This window comes from Prionailurus bengalensis, chromosome B3, assembly GCF_016509475.1.
Source record: "Prionailurus bengalensis isolate Pbe53 chromosome B3, Fcat_Pben_1.1_paternal_pri, whole genome shotgun sequence".
Lineage (NCBI taxonomy): Eukaryota > Metazoa > Chordata > Mammalia > Carnivora > Felidae > Prionailurus > Prionailurus bengalensis.
Window position 1 is genome coordinate 20,435,704 of NC_057355.1, and position 18,497 is coordinate 20,454,200.

An 18,497-nucleotide genomic window follows, 5' to 3' on the forward strand; every position below is an offset into this window, starting at 1 on the left:
ATTTATTTATTTGTTTTGAGAGAGAGAGAACATGCACACGCTGGGGAGGAGCAGAGAGAGGGAGAGAGAGAACCCCAAGCAGGCTCTGTGCTATCAGCGAAGAACCCGAACCCGGGCTCAATCTCACGAACATGAGCAGAAATCAAGAGTCCAACACTTAACCAAATGAGCCATCCAGAAAATCCCCCCACCATTGCTTCTTTCATGGAAGGAATGTATGTCTGCATTCGTTGTGAAATTGTGAAATTAAGATGAGAAAGAAAGAATGCCAACAGACCTAGGCATGCCTTGACAACAGACAGACCTAGAGGCTAAAGAGAACTTGTGAGAAGCTTGTCACCAAGTCCTAGACTGTGATCTAGAGAGAGAGGAGGTCTCAGAGCTAATGCCGGCATAATTTGTGGGGTACAGTAAAAAATGAAAGTGTGGGACCTTTTATTCAAAGAGCAGAAGACAGTGCCCTTAAAGGTACATACAATTTTACTGTTTATCTTTTTTTTTAAGTGAGCTCCACACCCAACACTCAGCTTGAACTCACAAGCCTGAGATCAAGATGCTCCACCAACTGAGCCAGCCAGGCACCCCACCATTTATCTTTATATTGAGCAGTGCCAGTTTTAACAGCAAAGATCAGACTTTAACTTGTATGAGCAATCACTTAAATTACACAATCTGTATTTTGCTGCTTGTCCCTGGAGTTTGTCCCTTAAGCTGGTCAGAAGAGACAACCACAGGCAGACTCAGGGTGGAAGGAGAGAGGACCCCATTCCTGGGAGGAGCACATTGTAGCCAGTAGAGACCCTCATAGGGTCCTGGGGCTTCCACTTGCCTCTTGGGCCTACCGAGACCCCCTTCTCACAAGCCACGTGACCTAAATGCCCTAGCTGAGGGCAGGTCCTAGGGAAGCTGAGCTACAGGACTGCTAGCTCATGGCAGCCCCTAGCAGATGGCAACTACCAAGGATCCTTAAACCCCCACCCCTGACAGCTTGGTCCTCCAGTGGGGGCTAGGCGGGAAGCTCACCCCCACCAGGATATGGCCTCCTGTCAGCCTGGGGCTCTTGCCCAGCATAAGGTGCTATGGGTACACAGACTTGACCCAAGCCTGTCCCAGATCTTTGTGAGGGACAGAGGGTGGTGGAGCAGGGAGAGAGAGTGATCCCTGACAGGGACTTCAGGAGTTGGGGGAATGGGTAGCCAAGAAACTCTCTGCGGATTCCAAAACAAATAGGACCACATGTGAGCTGAGGTCCCCAGTGCATGCCCATTGCCCCATCACCTTCCTTTACAAAACAGATTCAATGCAAAAACTGTTAAGATTCAAGACAGCACTGCAGAGCATTAAATCCCATGTGGATTCTGAGCACCAGGTTCTGTATAGCTGTGCTGGCTGCATTCCTTTGAAGGTAGCCTGGGGAGGGTCAAGGGTTGCCCCCTTGACCCCACCCCCACTCCCAAACCTCATTTTTAAGTTGGAAGACATCAGAGAAGCTTGAATTCTGAGAGGTAGAATCCTTTGGCTGAAAGAAGATGAAGATGATGGTGAGACAAAACATAGCTGATGGGGCCGGCCAGCACCCCTCTCCGGGATGGGATTCACAGCACAGGGGGAGGGAAAGAGAAGAAAAACAGGTACCCTCGGTTTGCAAATATGTCATTGTTTGGCAGGAAGAGAAGGGAGTTTCCATGCTTCAATTTCTATTTTCTGTATGCATTACTGTTTTCACTGGGGAGGAGGTCTTTGAGGGATCTTAGCAGAGTGTGGAAGACGGGAAATAGGAACTATAGAGAAGGGGAGGCAGACTGCTCAGAGATGAGTTAAAGCCTTGGCTTGCCAGTTAAAGCCTGGCTGGGGTCATGGATTCTATGGAGTTATGGAACTAACCCTCTGCCCAGTTGTGTGACATTCTGGACCCTACACAGAGAAAGCTCCACCTTGGCACAGTCAAGGGAAGGGTGGCCCCACTCTTCTTTTAGGAAGGACTGTACTTTATTCTGAACTGAATAAAAAAGGACTTGTTTTTAGTGTTTGTAAGTCCTTTTAAAAAGAAATGTACATTGGTGATAGTGACATTCTTTTGGGGTTTTTTTTATTGTGGCAAAATGTACATTATATAAAGTTTACTATTTTAGCCATTTTCAGGTGTATTAATGTTTGTTTTTAAATGTCACTACTTTGCAAAATAAAATAAGTGAAAAAGTTGGTAATCCTATTCTGTACCCCTAAAGTGTTTTTTTCTTTTTTTGAAATTTTACTGGTCTGTGAAGTCTAGAAACTTTATGAGGCTTAGAAAGTTGTTTTTTATTTAACCTTGTTATATGACTTTATTGGTAGAGGAAAACTCAGAACCAATTTATAGAATTTTTTGAAGTTTATTTATTTTGAGAGAGAGAGAGCATGTGAGTGCATGTGTGTGGGGGAGGGGCAGAGAGAGAAGGAGAGAGAGACTCCCAAGCAGGCTCCATGCTGACAGCACAGGGCTTGAACTCAGGAGCCCTGTGATCACGACCTGAGCTGAAATTAATAGTTGAGTGCTTAACCCACTGGGCCACCAAGGCGCCCCTGCAATTTACAGAGTTTTTAAAGACATGGCATAAGAGTAAGGTTAGGTTCGCTTTTTTTTTTGCTGTTGTTGTAGTTATAATGCTTCATAAAGTTCTCCTAATTCTCCTGTTTTGTATATATATTCTCTTCTGTACCATTATCAACATTGTCTCATGTTCTACCACAGTTTTATAATACTTCCCCTTTGCATTTCATATGTAAATTAAGAGCTCATACCAAAAATAACATAAATATGCCTTTCTAAGGATAAAGTTTTCTGTAATGAAAACAAAATATACATGTATAAAATGTGGGCATAGATATAGCTGTTCATTTGGTCAAGGCTGTTTTAATAAACGGTTCTAAAATTTATAATGATTTTGCACAGTGGTTTTGTTTTGTTTTTTTTTTTTTTTCGTTTTGAGCCGCAGACACCAACAATCCCACAGGAAGTTCTCTTTGTAAGTGTTGTGGTTTTTTAGTTCCTGTTCAGTTTGTACTAGATGATCAGAAATAAGATAATCTGTGTAATCAGAAGAGATTCTTGGTTAAACTTCATTGTAATTCTAAATGAGAATCTCAAATTTGCTTGTTTTTCTTCCCATGTAATCAGTCTAGAGGAGCTATAACCACATTCATACCTAGCATTAAAGTTGTGGTATAACTTGAACATTTTTTGTTGTTCAGTGGAGAAACTCTTCATTGTTAAAGGGGCAACTATCTGAGATTATGCTCTATCCTTTCCACTTCTTATCAAAGCATCTCCCCAAAAATAAACCATAGGAATGGAAATGTGTTTCTCCTTGACAATACTTGACATTAGTGTTTTACTTTTATTTTTACAGATGACAAAAACTTTCTCTTGTTTCTTTGGAGAAAAGGAAATATATAAAATATAGGTTATACAGTTTACTTCAGATATTACAAATACCATTGAAAAATTTTAAAGGGTACTATTATTCATTGAGATATTTTTCTTAATGTAATTTTTAAAGCAAGATATTCTCAAAGTAAGTTTTTTTTTATTTCATTATGTTTCAAACTATGGCAAAAGTAAAAGAAACTAAAATTGTAATCAGATGGATTAGATCTTTGACAAATCACGTAATCTAGCATTTATTCATATATATATGTTTTAATGTTCACTTATTTTTGAGAGAAAGACAGAGCCCTGGTTAGGGGAGGGGCAGAGAGAGAGGGAGACACAATCCAAAACAGGCTCTAGGCTCTGAGCTGTCAGCACAAGAGCACAACCTCAGGCTGGAACTCAGGAACCATAAGATCTTGACCTGAGCCGAAATTGGACGCTTAACCAACTGAGCCACCCAGGTGCTCCTGTAATCTAGCATTTAAATGATATATGGGAGACTTGATGAGAAGTGACAAACAAGAAAAAAAAGAGTTTCTGTGCATTTTTAGGTATGTCTCTAGGTTTAAGTGCTATTAAAGACACAATGCCTAATTCTAGGCAGGTTATGTGAATTGCACATCTAATTAAATGGTAAAAGTAAGGAAGATATGAAAGGTATTTTATTACTATAAAAAAACTCCCCAGATTTTTTTAAAAAAAGAGTGGTTACTCATGAGTACATTTTAATTACAGTTCTTTAAAGAATAAATAATACTGTGCCTCCAAACAAAAAAATTACACACACCATAAGTTTAAAACAAAAGTGACTTCAACCATTTCTATGCAGGGGGGAAAAAAGAAAAGAATGAGGGTTTGATTTGCAGAATATTTTTTCTAGTTCAGATAGCTTGGCTGAAAAATATATGAAAAGGTTACTTTATAATCTGGGTAGATATTTATGTATGGTATACAGATATTTCTTGGTTAAGAGAAGTTTGATCTTTCCATAAGTTGAAGTTACAAACAGAAAACCATCGTTTAAAACCCGGTGTTTATGCTTTTTCCCCATTTCTTGTGTACCTTTTGTGGCACTATGTTAGGTACTTTTAAGAATGTTATTTATTGTTACTAAGAATTTCGGACATTTGTGGAGAGCTTTACATTTTACAAAGTTTAGAAAAGTGAGGCTCGACATGATTTCTTACATATCGTTTGGTGTGTAGCAAGGCGGTCAGCACTGTGGGAAGTATATGCAGTGGCCGATTTAACTTGGACCATGGGCTTCAAGTCTTTACCTCCTTGTCTGCCCAACGTGAGCTGGAGAACTGGCTTTAGAAATGCAGGGCGGCCTGATCCCTTCACTTGCCACTAAGAATTTAAGCATTTTGGATGCCAAAAAATAAAGTTTTGAGATCCCTGCCTAGAAGGGTGAGAGAAGGAAGACTTTGGATATATCATCAGGCCTAATGTGGGTGGGCCATGATACCACAGTTCTTTCGAGTATTTCTTAGCTTGCCCAGGAGTGCCCATGACCTCCTTCCCAGTTTTAGTTAGCACAATCGGTTTGAATGAGAGCAATTATTTAGACCGTGTTCTGAGCGCCCTAGAGATGAAAGCCAGGACATGCTCTACCGAAAAACGCATTCTGCTTTCAGTGGGGCAGCAAGGCCCAGGCATGTGGTGACGGCTGTGACCATCGATATTTACTAGGTTAAAGAAACTATTGTCAGGTATTTGCTGTATCAGCCTTTCCAGCCGCCTTTCTGCGTGGGGGCTGATCCACGGTGGCTTAATGAGGGGCAAGCGGATACGTCTCTGTTAGAAGTCGAAAACGCTTTGGTACACAGGGCCTCTGTCCTCGGGGGCGATTTCTGCCGGACCTTTGATTAAAAACAAACAGGAAGACTCGCATGCCAGCGGAAACTGCCCCCAAGTACTTCGGAAACTGGGCTTTTCCTTCCGCGACTGGGGTCCGACCCCTGGAGGAAGCGGGCCGCTGGGCGCTCGCCCCGCCCCGCTGCGACCCCGCCCCCACATTGGTCCCACCCCCATCGTGGCCCCGCCCCTCCCAGCCGGGCATGCTCAGTGGGCCGGGCCGGGCCGGGCCGGCAGGTTTGCGTGGCCACCCGCAGTTGCCGGCGCCGGCTCAGCCTGTCGACGGCTGGATGCCTTCCCCGCGGCTGGTTCCAGGGAAGTTACGTGCGGAAGCCGGCTTCTAAAGAGCCATCGAACGGGCTACAGGGACGGCGGGAGGCCCTCGGTGCTGCCGAGTGGCGAACAGGCGGGGCCGGCGTGTCCGGGCTGTGAGAGCTTCAGGAGGCCGAGCGAGTGGCCGCACTCGGAGAGAGGCGCCGGCCGGGCGCGCCCCGCGGAGAAGACCCGGGCGGGGCGGGCGGGCGGGCGCTTCCCGGACTTTTGTCCGAGTTAAGTCCCCTCCCCGTGGGCCGGGCCTCTGCGGCCGCCCCCGCCCCCAGCCCCGCTCGCTCCCGGGAGATGTTTATCTGGTCTGTGGCGTGAGGAGCCGGCGGGCTGGTGGCGCGGAGTTTCGGGTCCGAGGAGCCTCGCGCGGCGCAGGAGAGAGACAAGATGTCCGCCAGAGCCGCGGCCGCCAAGGTGAGCGCCTCCGCGGCCGTCAGGGCCGATCCCGAGCGAGCGCGGCCGCCTGCGGGCGTCGGGCCCGCGCCCCGCCCTCCTCCCCGCGGGCTGCTGCCCCGGCGCCGGGGGCGGCGGCGGGTGGGCAGGGCTGACTGTGGCTGTGGGCCGCTCGGAGCCCCGCGGGTAGGCGGGCAGGCGGCGGGCGGGGGCCCAGGAGGGGGCGGCGGGCGCGCCGGGCTGCTGTCCGGGGCAGGTGCATCGCTGCCGGCGTCGGTGCCTGGCTCCGGCTCTCCGCGGGCGGGGACGCGCAACAGGTCCTGCGCGGGCAAACTCTGTGCGTGGAGTGGGTCCTGCGGCCACCCGACGCGAGCGTGCGGCGGGCCGGAGGTCGGGGTTTGGGGTGCTACCTCCAGCCAGCCGGTAACTGCTGTCTTTGGAGGAGTGGTTGGTCACCGGCGAAACCGTGTAGTTTCGATCTGATGTCACTCTTCGTGGTATGCGCACGCCAGCGATAAGACATTGAGACAGCAAAACAGTGTTTTGTGTGTAGTAGGTTGGAATTTTCTTTCACGGTGTCATTTGTTTGAGGTGGCGTTGAAAAAATAACTCCTTAACACTTCTTAATAGTTTAATTTGAATTAAACTTTCAGAGGTAACACAAAATACTCCTACAAATGGACAATGAAATGAAGTCTAAAAAATAAAAAAGACTTGTGGGTGCAGCGAAAACTTTTTCCTATCAAGTTTTACACGTGCTTTGAAGTATGCTGTTTTTCTCAGTGCTGTGAAACCAACGTGTATGTTACATCAGAAAGCTGAAGTTAGTAATATTCCGTTAAAATCCTCTTTTCCTTTTGTACATTTTAATCTTTCTCATCATAAAGTAGTATCTGCTCTTTTTAACAGTTACAGACATACAGAAATTTGAAGAGTAAAAATCGCTCCCATTTAAATCAACTCCTTACTTCAAACGGTATCGAAGTACTTAATCAGGTAGTGGTTTTATGTATTTATTTTTCTTTTGGAAATGTTTATTCGTAACATCTGGAACAACGTATGATATGGCCCTGAAGTTTCTGAACTCAGGACCTTGTTTTCTGGGAGGCAGAAGTTACCGGTTATACTTAGTAGTGGGTATATTTTTTAAAGGAATATAGTATTCTTTCTCTATGAAAACTTTAATTTTCCCCTTTATGACCTTACCTTGATGACGAACAATCTGAAGATGAAACTTGAGCCAATAACTTAGAATAAAAAGCAAAATTTTGCTTTGATTTTAAAATAAGTTCACATTATTTATCATTCTGGGGGTTTCCTTTCCGAGGAGGAAAGGCTTTGTTTTCATACTGGACATAATGCCACTTTGTTCCTGAGGTGTAATCTTTGGTGCTTGATATCCAAGACAACACACTTTAAAAAGGTTATTCCAAGTTAGAGTAGGATGATTTAGAAGAAATAATATTTTTCCTCCCGAGTATGGGATTGAGATTTTATGGTATATTGAAAAGGGATGTGTGTATTCTTAAATATTTATGAGTAAAATGTGAGTTGAAAACTTATTTTTTTAAATGCTGTATTATGAGAGTACCACAAAATCTTTTATACAACAAGGCAGGCCATAAAAAAATAGGTGAAATGAAAGAATATTCAGCCGTTTCACTAAGTCACATTTAATTTCTTAAGGTGACTGAAATGCTACTACAAGCCAGACTGTATACTTAATACTTTACATGTGATACTTTTGTTCCCCTACCCTAACCCTCAGTTAAAAAAAAACAAAAAAACAAGACATTAATTTGCAGCTTGTTTTCTTGTTTTAGCAGAGTGGTTTGTAGAACTCCTCTCTAAGCAAGTACCTGTGATTTTTGTATTCTTTGTAATAATATCCCAAGAATACGCTGCAGATCACCATTTCTTTAATGACAGACATTTAACTTGTTTGGGGGATTTTGCTATTGTACTAAGTAGCTTTATATTTTTATATCTGTGAATGTTAGAGTGTGTTAAATCCTTAGAAATGGAATTTCTGGGTCACAGGGAATGTGCTTTTAAAATTCTGATAAATTCCAGTAAATTTTTCTCCCAAAAGGTCACACCTAGGAATAAATATAACAGTTGTTGGTAAATTACATGTATTTTAAAGGACATAAAATGTGAATAAATTAGATGAGGGAGATGGGGAGAGTCAGTATTACAGAATATATCGGTTTCCCGAAGTTGATATACATATAAATGTAATACGGTTCCAAATAGAATTTCATTGGGTTATTATAGAAAACTTGACATATTAATGAGAAAATTTATCTGATAAAATGATTGATAGCTATGAAATTTTGGAAAAAGGAGGTCCTACTAGAAAACCTAATGTGTTATAAATTCAGAGGAATTTAAAACGGTCTGTCAGCTCAGGAATAGACAGTGGAACCACAGAATCCAAGAACAGCTTTTTATTTATAAGCTTTTAGTGATTATCATCGTCAGCATTTAATGTGTCAGGTATTGTTCTAAGGGTTAAAATAAACTTATTTAATTCATAGAGTAACTTTGTGAAGTGAGCATTACTATTATCCCCACTTTCTGGATAAGAAAATTGAAACACAGATAAAGTAACTTGCCTATCACTTATCCAGCAAGAGGGAAAATTAAGAATAGGTATATGTTAGGGGCGCCTGGGTGGCCCAGTGGGTTAAGCGTCTGACTTCGGTTAACATCATGATCTCGCAGTCTATGAGTTCGAGCCCTGCATCGGGCTCTGTGCTGATGCAGCTTGGAGCCTGGAGCCTCCTTTAGAATCTGTGGCTCCTCCTCTCTCTGCTCCTCCCATGCTCATGCTCTGTCTCTCTCTGTCTCTCAATAATAAAAAAATTTTTTTTTAAAAAGAATATGTATGTGTTAAAAGTAACATTGTAGATTACCTGGGAAAAGATGGGTTATTCAGTAAATAGTGCGGGGTCAGTTGGTTATCTTTAATTTTTTAATTTTTTAATTTTTGTTAATGGTAGTTCTCTGCCTTAAACCATAGACTAAATAAATAAATAAATTCAAGTGTTTGAATAAGAGCAAATAAAATAAATCATAAAACTAGAAGAAAGTGTAGGATACTTTCTAAAAAAATATGCCTGAATTGGAAAGGGCTTCGTCGTATGTGACATTAACTCAGAAATAATAAAGGAAAAGGTTTTCATATGTATAACATACATCTGAATTGCACACAGAATTACTAGTGTGCCTGATAATAAAATTATTTTAAAGTTGAAAACAGGAATTTGAGGGTGGTTCTCTGTCTCATCACGGAGTTAATTATGTAAGAAAATGGTGTGAATAATTATTAGGAACATTTCCATTGGTTGAATCACAGAAAGTGGCTGAAGGAAATTGCAGTGGCTTCTGGATTTTCAAGCTGTTTCACTTTTGAGGAAGCAATAATATTGAAGATTATACTATCATTTATGCTTATTAGATTTTGCTGCTTAAATGTTTCCATTATGTTTCAGGGACAGTATTTTTTCCCCCCTTCTGGTTATCTCTCAAATTCTACCATAGTTTAGTGTGGAAATTATTTACATCTCTTCTTAGGAATTGATTTATTGTATCAAGTAAGGCACAATGTACTTTGCTTAGTAGCTGCACATTTCAAAGTTAAGAACGGTGGGTATGATGTAGTTTTAATTTTGGTATTTATTCATCAATGCATATTTGCTGCATATTGCTTTAAAAGTAAAGGAATAACTCACTGCACTTTATGACAGTTCACTTGGGCCTGCCAACTTCTAATGAGCTTCACTGTATTAGTATTTTTCTGGACATCCTAAGTTTATACAATATTTTTTATTAGGAATATTTTTACAGTGCTTAAGGCAAAGGGCTTTTAATTTTTTATGTTAGCATTTTAGATATTTATGGTTAAAACTTTAATTTATGTTCTTTGTTGATAATCCTGAATATATTTACAACTTTTAAGTGCATTTTAGGACAGCTCTGTAAGACAATGACTTCAAATCATGCTGTGCCTTTTCTCTCAGATTGTGTAATGGCACAGATTCCACTACACTGTTAGGAAGGCCCTTTTTTCCTTCTTTTCTTAAATACTGATGTTTCCATGTTAGGATCTTACAACCTTTATTTTATATTTAAGAAAGACTTATGCTGTCATTGATTGCTGTCAGTTTGTGACAGAGATCAGACATCTATAGCCAACAAATAATGAGTTTGAAACCAATCTGTGGCTTTGAGGGCTGTAATGCAGTGTAGATAGTACTGTTCTCTGTTTGGTTTGAAGGAAAAAGATTACAGTAGTTTCACTCATTTTTTTCAATCCTGGAGACAATGTACTGGCCCTGACTTTCACTTGCTCTTTAATCTTTTTTTCTATTTAGAGACCAAATGTAAACTCTGTACAGTTCTAAGAATAAAACAGTATAAATAAGACAGATCACCATGCTACTAAGGAAAACCTCTTAAAAAATAATTTTGGAGAAAATTTGTAAATGTAACCATTTCTTGATATAACCCTGACATGGTAAAAATTCAGTCTGCTGGAAGACTTGTTAGTCTGACTGTAAACTCGTGTGTAGGACCACCCACCCCTGACTGCTCAGTCATAGCTCATTCCAGGCTCCTGTAGCACACATGCACTGGGTAGCCAGTACTGACTAAGCATTGTTGCTGAAGACAAGCTAGTTATTTTTTATTAGTAGAGTTTCTAATCAAATGTTAAATAAGATTAAGAAAGAGTTGATTATGACTAGTTTGATATTTCTGAAATACTTGACTGGAACTTGCTTTGCATCTCTGAATTTTGGTAGACAGTCTTGAAAAACCTTACTAGTTTAACAACTTTTAATCTTGTAGGAAGAGTGAGGCATTAGGATAGTTTTCTGAAGTTTTTGTTTGTTTTTGACAGTATTTAATCTAAAATTGGTGGGTTTCAGAACAGTATTCCAGTATAAAGCAGCAATAAATATAGCCCTTTTGGTATCTCTGACCTAGAGTTCTTCTTAATTTATTTATTGCAGAGAAGAGTAGCTTCAGGTTGCTCCTTTATGGGTTAGCCAGGTGCTTTATTTCCATTCCTTCTCAAACAGATAAATTGTTAATAATGAGAAGTGTATGGTGAGTATATGAGTAGGGAATTTCACATTTTATATCTTAAAAATGATTGCCTGTATCATGGAAACACTGCTTTAGAACAAGAGAAAACCAGTGTTGCCAAAATTTGTACTGTAAAACACACCATTTGAGACTTAAAAACAAAGCCCTGGTTGTTACATTTGTAGTGTTAAATACTGAATCTCAGATGGCCCTTAACTTTGGGATAGATCAAAAGATAAGTTTTTATTAGTTTGTATTGTAGGTGTATGTTAGAACAGCCTATAACTCTTTCATGTTGGTGGAATGCTGGGAAATGAGTTGACTGATGAATGACCTCAAATCATTCTAGTTTATTGTACCCAAAAAGGATGTGCAAACAGGAGTTAATATTACTTTATATGGATACTAATTAGGAACATGAGGTTAGCATATGCCTTCTTTAAATTAAACACTTTTTTGACTTGCTGAAATATTTTTTATGTTTGGTTTTTAAAAATTTTTATTTTATTTTATTTACTTTAGAAACAGAGCATGAGCTGGAGAGAAGGGAGAGAGAGAAAGAAAGAGGGAGGGAGGGTGGGAGGGTAAGTGAGTGTGAGTCAGCCTTAAGCATGCTGAGCTTGGAGCCTGACGCAGGGCTCAATCCCATGACCCTGGGATCATGACCTGAGCTGAAATCAAGAGATCAAGAGTCAGATGCTTAACTGACTGAGCTACCCAGGAGCCTCTGTTTTTTGTTTTTGTTTTCTTAAATAGTATACATTCCCAAGGAGTGAAAGTTATTTTTTCTTGGTTGTTTTAGGAATTTTCACTCTTTTGGAACTGCCACTAGTAATCTTTGGGGTTTGTACAATTTCTGATGACTGAATTAATTTTAATTAGCTCTCAATTCAGTTCATAATTATAAAATCCAAGAGAATTTTAGTAATGACTATTTTGTTGTTGTTAGCCCAACATTCATTGAGTACATTTTGTTTTGGATCCCTGTCCTCTAGAAGCTTACAGTTTTCAAACTGCTTTATACTGTAATGATTGTGAAATGTGTAATTAAGTTTTAAGATGCAAAGGATTTATATTAATATAAGAGCACACTTATGGTCATCTTATAATAACATCATGTGTGCTTTTTTTGGTTGGAGAAAATATTGGAGTCCTACCTAGAGCCTGGGCTGGCTATAACACATGAGTTTCTGTGTTTTTCCTTGTTAATTTTTTAAAAATGTTTTAATTGAATCTGGACATATCCATATAAGTGTTATATGCATGTGTTTGGTTAAAGCATCTCAAAAGGAGAAAAAGGTTAAGGATTATAAAGTAATCAGAATTTACTTATATACTTACAACTTCTTGAGGGTACTGACATGGAAAATGCACTATATGCTAACAATTACTGTTATATTTAGAGTCTGACAAGTTGTGAAATATGGAACAATTTGAATTTTTGAAACTTTATTCTGCATTCAACACATATTTATTGGGAACCTGGTATTGGGAGTCAGGCACTGTTGTAGATTCTGGAGATAGAACAGTGAACATATTTCTGTACTCATGGAGCATTTTAACAGTGTGAGCAGACAGCAACAAACAAAATACTGTACACGATGATAAGTTCTAGAATTCCTAACGTGCCATTTCTGAATCATAACCTCCTTCTCCCAAAGATTACAACTATCTTGTCTTCTGTGGTACTCATTTTCTAGCTGTTCTTTATAATTTTACCACTTAATTATGCATTCTGTGGATACTGTAGTTTTCCCTGTGAACTTTATACAAACAGAATCTTCCAGTGTGGATTCTGTTGTACGTGGCTTCTTTTGCTCAGCATGGCTTTTGTGAGATGTGGGCAAATAGTTCATTAGTTTTCATTGTATTCGTGGATCAAATTCATCCCATTGCATGAAGACTTAACTGCCAAACTGGCTTGGGTTGGGGGGGGGGGACGTTTGGGTAGACTTTTCTGGTTTTTATTGGAGAAAAATACTGTATACCAAATTCAGTAAGCCTGGTGAGTGGTCATTGGAACATAACAGCTCTGTGAGAGATGTAAGCAGCTTTTGGTGTTCAGATGAAGTTTACCTTGAAAAGTCAAAAGTCAAAACTAAAGTCTTTAATTTTGATTGAGGGTATTGTATGACTAAGGCCTTAAAATTCGTCATCTTAAAGTATATTTTAGTAGGTGCCCACTTACCTGACTCTGATCAGACCAATAAAAGCCACAATCTGGTGATATACATCCTTTGGGAAAACAGGCCTACTTTTCAAAGTATAATTGTAGGAAATCTTTACCATGGTGTCATGTAAAGGAACTTTGGAAGATTTATTTACTGGTTGTTGTTTTTTACAGTGATACATTTTGGAGTATCTGATTAAACAAATGTATATACCAACTCATATTTTTCTGCTGTATTGTCAATAAAATCAGAAGACAGTGGCCACGGCAAGTAAATTTATATTCTAGTTGTAAATACAAGAAATGTGTGTCTGTAATAAATATTAGTCCCCTAATATTGAGCACTGATTCTATGACAAGTGCTAAGCTAATGTTTTGTGTGCATTGTTTCACCTTAATCTTAACAACACTGTTAGGTACTACTATAACCTCTATTTTAAAAGTGAGGAATGTGAGGTTAAATTTACTTGCTCTAGCTAGTATGCTTTATAATTCATATACATGCACATGCTTATATGTTGCTGTGTTCTAAAGGAGTGTCACGGAGATGGATGTGGAATGGTGTTAGGTGAGTTTTAGACCAGATAGACAGCATGAATCATGAAAGCTGGGAGGCATAGGGTACTGTAGCTGTCAGAGAGCACAAGCTGACTTAAAGGAAGTGTGTAGCTATTGCTCAGCTTTAGCTGATTGTTGGCATGGAAGAAGGCAGGCCAGATCTTCCGGTTTTTCAAAACAGGTTGTAAATCTGGATTTTTATGTAAATAATCTTGACTTAAATGCTGTCAGCTGATGTCATTTTTATGTGTTTTTATTGTGAAATATAATACCTATATAAAAGTACATAAAGCAGATATACATTAACAAATAATTATAAAGTGAGTACCCATGTAAACACCATGCAGGTCAAGGGAATACAATGTTGCCAGCTTTTCAGAAGCTTCCCATCTTGCTTCTTCTCAATAACATTACCCTAGTAAGGTAGCCACTGTCCTGACCATAAGATCCATAGGTTGTGACCTTCCTAAATAACACCTTTACTCCCCTAAGTCAGTTGCTGTTCTGACTTTTAAAGATTCAGATGTTGTTGCATATGAATTCATTCCTCTTCATTGCTGTATGGAATTCTATTGCATGAATATGCCACAGTCTATGCATTCTCCTGTTGATGGACTTTTGGGTTATATCCTAATTTGGGCAGTTAAGAGTAATGCTTCCATAGAAACTTGTACATTTTTCTTGGTAAACACACATACATTCCTCTAAGATACGTATTTAGGGATGGAATTGCTGCTGGATTGTTTAATGTATCTTCAAAATAGTAGATAATGTGTTTTCCAAAGAGGTTGTACTAATTTATACTCTTCGTCATCAGTGAATGAGAGCTTCTTTTGCTCTGGATTTTTACCAGTGCCTGGTGTTATTAGACACTGTAATTTTAGCTCTTCTGGTAGGTCTTTAGTACACTCTCATTGTAGTTTTAATTTGCATGTCCTTGACTAGATGAAGTTGATCAACTTTTCATGTTTATAGCCTGCCTGTTAAGTTTTTTGTCTGCTTTTCTGTGGGACTTTTTCTGTTGATTGGCTTTATGTTTTTTGTATAAAAGCCAGTTGATTGTATGTGTTGTAGACATATTTTCCAACATGGTAGTTCTCTCTTAATGGTCTTTTCATGAATAGAAGGGGTTTTTTTGTTTGTTTGTTTAAGTTTATTCATTTGTTTTGAGAAAGCATGCAAGTGGGGTAGGAGCAGAGAGAGAGGGGGGAGGGAGAGAATCCCAAGCAGGCTCTGCACCATCAGCACAGAGCACTGTGCAGGGCTCGAACTCACTATGAGATCATGACCTGTGCCAGGATCAAGAGTCAGATGCTTAACTGACTCATGAACAGCAGTTTTTAATTTGAATGTGGTTTGAGGGTAGTGGCACAGGGCAAGGCCAGCAAAGAAAGAAATTTCAAGAGAGAGACCTGCCAGCATGCCAGATCCTGCAGAGTGGTCAAGTGAAATAAGGACTGGAAAGGTTAATTGAATAACCGTAAGTTTTTGTAGCTTTACTATATGAGTTTAGGCTCTGGAATCTGAATCTTGAGTCTACTACTTAATAGCTGTTTTCTCATCATGAAATGCAGTAATGATGACAGTACCCATCTCAGAGTGGTTATGCACTCAGCACAGTACCCAGCACTGTTCTGTTCTGTTCTGTTAAGCTATGCCTTTTAAAAACATTTTTTTTTTTTTTTAATTTTTTTTTTTTCAACATTTATTTATTTTTGGGACAGAGAGAGACAGAGCATGAACGGGGGAGGGGCAGAGAGAGAGGGAGACACAGAATCGGAAACTGGCTCCAGGCTCCAAGCCATCAGCCCAGAGCCTGACGTGGGGCTCGAACTCCCGGACCGCGAGATCATGACCTGGCTGATGTCGGACGCTTAACCGACTGCGCCACCCAGGCGCCCCTAAAAACATTTTAAATGAAGTCCATCTTAATAGAAAAGAGACCCAGCACATAGTAAGCTGTTCTGTTAAGGTATACCTTTTAAAAACATTTTAAGTGAAACCCATCTTAATATCAGAGAAGAGGCATGTATTTATGTATATATTTCTTTGATATTGGACAGAGGCTAGCCTGTAGATAAGGAGTCTCAGCCCAGCAAGATGCACTGTGGAACAGAAGTCCTTGGGCTCTGAGACACTTTTGAAAAAATTATTACAATAGCATTAAGTAAGACATGCAGTCTTTATTCTGATGGATTAGAGAATAGAAATTAAAGACTATTCCAGATCCAGTGCACAGTTGGAATATCTACCTGATCTGAATGGTTGATTAGCAAATTCTGTTTAGTTTTTAACTCTTGAGCACTTTGTAGTTTTCCACTTGTTCTATCTGTACCTTCTATCATCCTATGTCTCCCCTCCCCCTGTGCACATATACATATATGTGCATACATCATAGTTGCTCTGGATTCTTGTAATAGCTGCCTAAGTATAATATACCCCTTCTTTCTTCTTACTCTTTTTCTAAATTGATTCTCAAAATCCAAGTTGTATTAGTTTCCCACCCCAACACACACACTCTTCCTAAAACTCCTAGGCTTCTTACTGCCTTTAGAAGTAGAAGACCAAAGTCCATACTGTATGGTCAATAAACTTCTGGATTATTTGACCCCTGCCTATCCCTCTAGACTCATCTTCCATCTTGTTCCTTCTTGCTGTGTTCTCCAACTATGCTGTCCTCTTTTTGGTTCCTAGTAGAAGTTGCACTTTCTGCCAAGTTTCTGAGCTCCTCTCAGTGGCACTGTTTTCCTTTTTAGTACTGATTTAAGCCTATGATTATATATTCAGTTGTGAATTTTTTCCCCCACTGGACTGTAAGCTCCATGAGAACAAAGGTCAATACCGATTGATTATTCACAGAACTTAACACAGTCTCTAGTGTAATAAACTCTCAAGTATTATTTGAATGAATGAAAGAAGGAAGTACTTTTTTTCTACCCGGAAAGCTTCCCTACCTTCATCCCTCATTCCTCTAGCATCTGTCCCAGTTCTGTTCCTCAAGAACCATGTCCTGAGCCCAGAAATTAGGTCATAATTCTCTTTTAAGCTCTCAGTACTTTCTCTTTGTTACACTACAATAACTTATATTATCTGTCTGCTGGTTATTTGATTAATATCTGATGTCCTTCCTAGAATTAGAATGGCCTTTTTAATACTCTGTTATTGACTTACTGGTAAGTCAACCTAGAAACTCCTAGAAGGTACTAGCACATCTCCAGATCTAGTTGCATTTTTCTAGGGAGGGAGCTCCTAGAGTAGTCAGTCCATGGAAAATTTACTTACCTCCCTGGCGTCTTGGTAGCAGTATTGTTGGTGTAGGTTGTTCCTAGATCAGTAATTAATTTCTGGTCCCCTTATTAAGGAGTGCACTTGTTGTGATGAGCACCGGCTATTGTATGGAAGTGTTAAATCACTATGTTGTACAACTGAAAATAATATTACACTGTATGTTAACTGGAATGTAAATAAAAACTTAAAAAAGCAAAAACAAAAGACATACAGCTGGCCAACAGACACATGAAAAGATGCTCAACATCACTGATCATCAGAAATGCAAATGAAAACTACAATGGATAATGCCTCATACCTGTCAGAATGGCTAAACTCCACAACACAAGAAACAACAGGTGTTGGGGAGGATGTGAAGAAAGGAGAAAGAACCCTTTTGTACAGTTGGTGGGAACACAAATTGGTACAACCACTTTGGAAAACAGTATTGGAGGCTCCTCAGAAAGTGGAAAATAGAACTACCCTCCAATCCAGCAGTTGCACTACTAAGTATTTATACACCTAAAGAATACAAAAATACTAATTCAAAGGGATACCTGCACCCTGATGTTTATGGCAGCATTATCTATCATAGCCAAATTATGGAAACAGCCCATATATATCCAGTGGAATATTACTCAGCCATAAAAAGAATGAAATCTTACCATTTGCGATGACATGGATGGGACTAAGTGAAATAAACCAGAGAAAGACAGACACATGATTTCACTCATGTGAAGTTTAAGAAACAAAGCAAACGAGCAAAGGAAAAAATGACCAAGACATGGACTCTTAACCATAGAGAATTGATAGTTACCAGAGGGGAGGTAGATGGGGGGATGGGTGAAGTAGGTGGTGGGGATTAGGAAGGGGCCCTTTGTTGTGATGAGCACCAGGTGTTGCATGGAATTGTTGAACCACTGTATTGGACACCGGAAACTATACGCTATAGTTTACACTATATGTTAGCTGGAATTTAACTAAAAACATAAAAAAAATTCTAGTCCCCTGAAGTTATCTTCTTTTTTTAAAGTGGAAAAATTTCAAAACCATTCAGAAGTAGATGAAGATTATAAAGAATCCCCACATCACCATCACCAGGTAGTTATCAAATTATGGCCAGTGTTGGTTCATTTATCCTTCCAATGCATTGTATCCTCACTCCCCCATTATTTTGAAGCAAATACCAGACTTGTCTTTTCATCATTATTGAGTATATATCTCTAAAAGATAAGAATTCTTTAAAAAAGAACTAGATGACCATTGTCACACTTTAAAAATAAATTCTAAATCCAAAATCCAGTGTTTAGTCAATGTAAAGTTTCCAATTGTTAAAAATACGAACTTTCCTTTTTAAATATATTTTTAAAAAATCAGGATCCAAACAAGGTCCTCCTATTGTGGTTGTTTGGTATATCTACT

The 18,497-nt window shown here is 39.6% G+C and overlaps 1 protein-coding gene across 22 annotated transcripts in view; it reads left to right on the plus strand.

The window, feature by feature from the left end:
- Positions 1 to 18,497, plus strand: part of TJP1 (tight junction protein 1) — a 255,296-nt gene that overhangs the window by 141,747 nt on the left and 95,052 nt on the right. For 11 of the 22 annotated variants that reach the window (XM_043554824.1, XM_043554827.1, XM_043554828.1 and 8 more), the window contains exon 1: positions 5,474 to 6,007. The exons of 10 other annotated variants lie outside the window; for them this stretch is intronic. In XM_043554824.1, the coding sequence (XP_043410759.1) occupies positions 5,981 to 6,007 (27 nt within the window). In that variant the 5' untranslated portion in view covers positions 5,474 to 5,980. Of the gene's footprint in view, positions 1 to 5,469; positions 6,008 to 18,497 lie in introns of those variants that run through there. One more of the 22 variants, XM_043554835.1, reaches the window with a different exon arrangement.